Source organism: Pinus tabuliformis, chromosome 1_1, assembly GCF_031772625.1.
Source record: "Pinus tabuliformis cultivar Carrire ecotype Pingquan chromosome 1_1, CPIR1, whole genome shotgun sequence".
NCBI lineage: Eukaryota > Viridiplantae > Streptophyta > Pinopsida > Pinales > Pinaceae > Pinus > Pinus tabuliformis.
In genome coordinates, this window is record NC_142297.1 from 614,769,575 (window position 1) to 614,773,149 (window position 3,575).

The 3,575-nt window shown below is 36.1% G+C and overlaps 1 protein-coding gene across 1 annotated transcript; it reads left to right on the forward strand.

The window, feature by feature from the left end:
• The first annotated feature begins 859 nt into the window (after positions 1-859).
• On the forward strand, positions 860-1,423 carry LOC149214782 (uncharacterized). The gene has a single exon (XM_089389506.1). The coding sequence runs from the start codon at positions 860-862 to the stop codon at positions 1,421-1,423; it is 564 nt and encodes a 187-aa protein (XP_089245632.1).
• Positions 1,424-3,575: the final 2,152 nt, after the last annotated feature.

Here is a 3,575-nt window from a genome sequence, read left to right on the forward strand (position 1 = left end):
GCATAGTTCTAGCATCAATCCCAGAGTCACAGCCTCAACGCTGCCCCTCATCTGCTCCACATAATCTTTCTGCTCCTACACCCGTGACTGATGTTGATGCCCTCTCTCCTTCTCACGTGCAACTCTCCCTCTGATTCGATTTCCTCTTGCCAAACTTCGACCAATGAGAAAATCGATCTTACTTGGGTAATTGAGTATCTTCCCGCTGTATTTTCCAAATGCCCATCAAGGTGCTTCTTATAATCCTCCGGTTGAGTAATCAACAACACAGATTATATTCTAATCAATGGCTTAGATCATATTGAATTGATCCTCATCTTCTTCTAGAAGTTTCACACATAGTTTGATTAATACCCTTTAATTATTTTAATTTCCTAAGTTTAGACTTAGGCACCCATTAAAAATAATGAATTATTTTAATAAAATTGTTTCCAAGTGGAATTTCCCAAAACGATTTCTGGGTATTATGGAATACATGTGTCCAAGCCTCTTTGCAAATTTTGAGACTTAGATCACATTCGATGCTACCATAAATCAACATTTAACTTGAGGATTTCTAGACCTTATCACAACATTTGTGCTATGGATTAAAAAATTATTGAAGTTTGTTGTTTGATAAAGGATCTTCAAGTCCACTTGGCAATACATCCTGATATTATGATCACCATGGATATTGTGGTGATTGATGTGCTTGATGCTTGGGGGATGTTATTGTCTAGAAAGTGGGGAGCTAATATAAGGGGTAGTTTGTAGATGGATCTAAGTTATGCTACTATCCCTAATAGTGAGGGCATCATGGTTAGGTTGGATAGGGAGTTGGAGAGAAAGTATCATGTGGAAAACCCCAAGAAGTCTTATAATGAATTTGTATGTGAATAATGACTTGGGAAACTATGCTATCTTGGATAACTCTATTGCTCCTTTGGAGAAGGAAGTGGAAAGTAAAAAGGATTGGATTTCGCATATGAATTTTGATGGTGCCCATTCAAAGTTTGGTAAGGATGCTGGAATTGTCCTTACCTCCCCCCTTGGTCGTACATTCAAATTTGCATGTAGATTGGAATTTGATGCAACGAACAATGTAGAAGAACATGAAGCTTTATTGTTAGGTCTAGAGTTGGCAAATGATTTGAAACTTAAAATGCTTAGTATCAAGGGGGATTCTGATTTAGTCATTCTTCAAATAAAGAGTCAATTTGCATGCAAGAATGATAGATTGAAGAAGTATCGTAATGTTGTTTGGGATAATATGGAGTATTTTGATGCATTAGATCTTCAAACAATTCCAAGAGAAGGAAATAAACAACTTGATGAGCTGATTGTTGTTGCATCTACGTTACAGCTTGGGAAGAACTTGATGGATGAAAATATTAAGATGGAGATTATTTTTAGAGCATCAGTTCCTGATAATATTGAGCATTGAGAAGTATTTAATAATGAAAGCCAAGTGATTCGTTTTTTAAATAATATGAAGGAATTTTCTGATTTTTAAGTTGGCTGCAAAGAAGAAGGTTGCAAGTATGAGGAGTGTAATTTTGTGTCAAATCCTGCTCCTAGTTATCGTGTAGCCATGGAGCAAATGTTTGATAGACATGATGTTGTGAAGAGAAAAAACGATAAGGAAATTGACTCAAGGGAATTCATTAAAGTAAACATTGGCACCCCTCATGATCCAAAGATGATTAAAATAGGGAAGGGTATCAATGAAGAGGAAAGCAAAAAGTTGATAAATTTACTTCAATAATATAGGGATGTTTTGGCCTTTTCATATGAGGAGTTGAAAGGATATAGGGAGGATGTTATGGAACATAATATCACTCTTAAGGATGAGAATGCCAAACCCTTTAGGAAAATAAATCCTAAGTTAGCCCCCTTGGTGCAAAAGGAGTTGTAAAAGATGCTCCAAGTTGGAATCAATCCTGGTTCACACTAGGCATTCCACATGGTATTCAAACTTGGTTATTGTGAGAAAGAAGATTGGATCAATAAGGCTATGTGTGGATTTTCGAAATCTCAATTTAGCTTGTAAAAAGGATAATTACCCTTTACCTAAGATGGAGACTTTATTATAAAGGGTAACAGGACCTGGAATGATGTCTTTATTAAATGGATTTTCAGGATATAAACAAGTCATGGGGAAGAAGGAAGATAGACATAATACAACATTCAACACACCATGGGGTACTTTTGAATATTTGAGGATGCTTTTTGCGCTAATTAATGTTGGAGCAACTTTTCAAAGGGCTATGGACTATGCTTTCAAGGATCTTATTGGGAAATTCATTGAGATTTATTAAGATGACTTAACTGTTTTTTCTAAAGGAGGAATTTCTCATGTAGGCCATGTAAGGCAAATTTTTGATAGGCGTAGAGAGTATGGGATATTCGTAAATCCTGCTAAGTCTATATTTGGAGTGATTGTAGGCAAGCTACTTGGTCACATCATTTCAAAGGATGGGATCAAGACTGACCCTGAAAGAGTTGAGGCAATTCAAAAGATTCGTTTTCCTCACAATATTAAATCGCTTCCATCCTTCCTAGGAAAAATCAACTTCCTTAGAAGGTCCATTCCAAATTATGATGAAATTGCTAAAACCATTCAAACCCTTTTAAAGAAATATGCTAAGTTTGTTTGGGGAAATGAAGGAAGAAAAGATATTTAGGAAATTAAAGGTTCTATTGTTAAAGCACCTATTCTTGTGAGCCCTGATTATTCAAAGGATTTTTTGGTTTTCTCTTTTGCATTTGAAGATACTATTGCTGGAGTGTTGCTTCAAAAGAACAATGAAGGGTATGAGAAACCTATTGCCTTTATGAGTAGGTCGCTTCAAGGGTCTGAGTTGAATTATAGCACTATGGAAAAGCAAGCTTATGCCTTAGTAAGTCCCTTAAGTAATTTAGATTTTATGTGGGATATTCTAAAATAGTTGCATTTGTTCTCCACTTTGCTGTGAAAGACATTTTAACTCAAATTGATTGGTTATGAATTAGAGCTTGGTGGGTCTCAAAGATTTAAGAGTATGATTTAGACATTAGACCTACCAAGCTGGTAAAGGGCCAAGGGTTGGCCCAAATCTTGACTGAGGGGAATGAGAGGACGTTAGGAATGATTTGTCAAAATGATTTGGAATCAACTTCATCAGAACTTCAAAGGTTAAGCCAACTTGAATGGTATAAAGACATTATTTATTACTTGCAAAATTTTTCATGTCCTAACCATTTAGTTGGCCATAAAAGAAGAGCAACTAAGTATTGCATTGTGAAGGATGGTCTGGGTTGGAGAAATCCAAAGGGGGTGATACTTAGATGTGTTGATGAAGTTGAAGCCAAGAAGCTTCTCACTGAGTTTCATTCAGGATTTTGTGGAGGACATTATGTTGCTAAGACTACTACCCACAAAATCTTGAGAGCTGGTTATTTTTGGCCTTCCATTTTTGTTGATGTGCACAAATATGTTAGAGGTTGCCAAGATTGTCAACTATTCACTGGGAAGCAAAAGTTAGCTTATTTGCCTCTTCAACCTGTATTTGTGGAAGCTCCTTTTCAACATTGCGGGCTTGATTTTATAGGGAAAT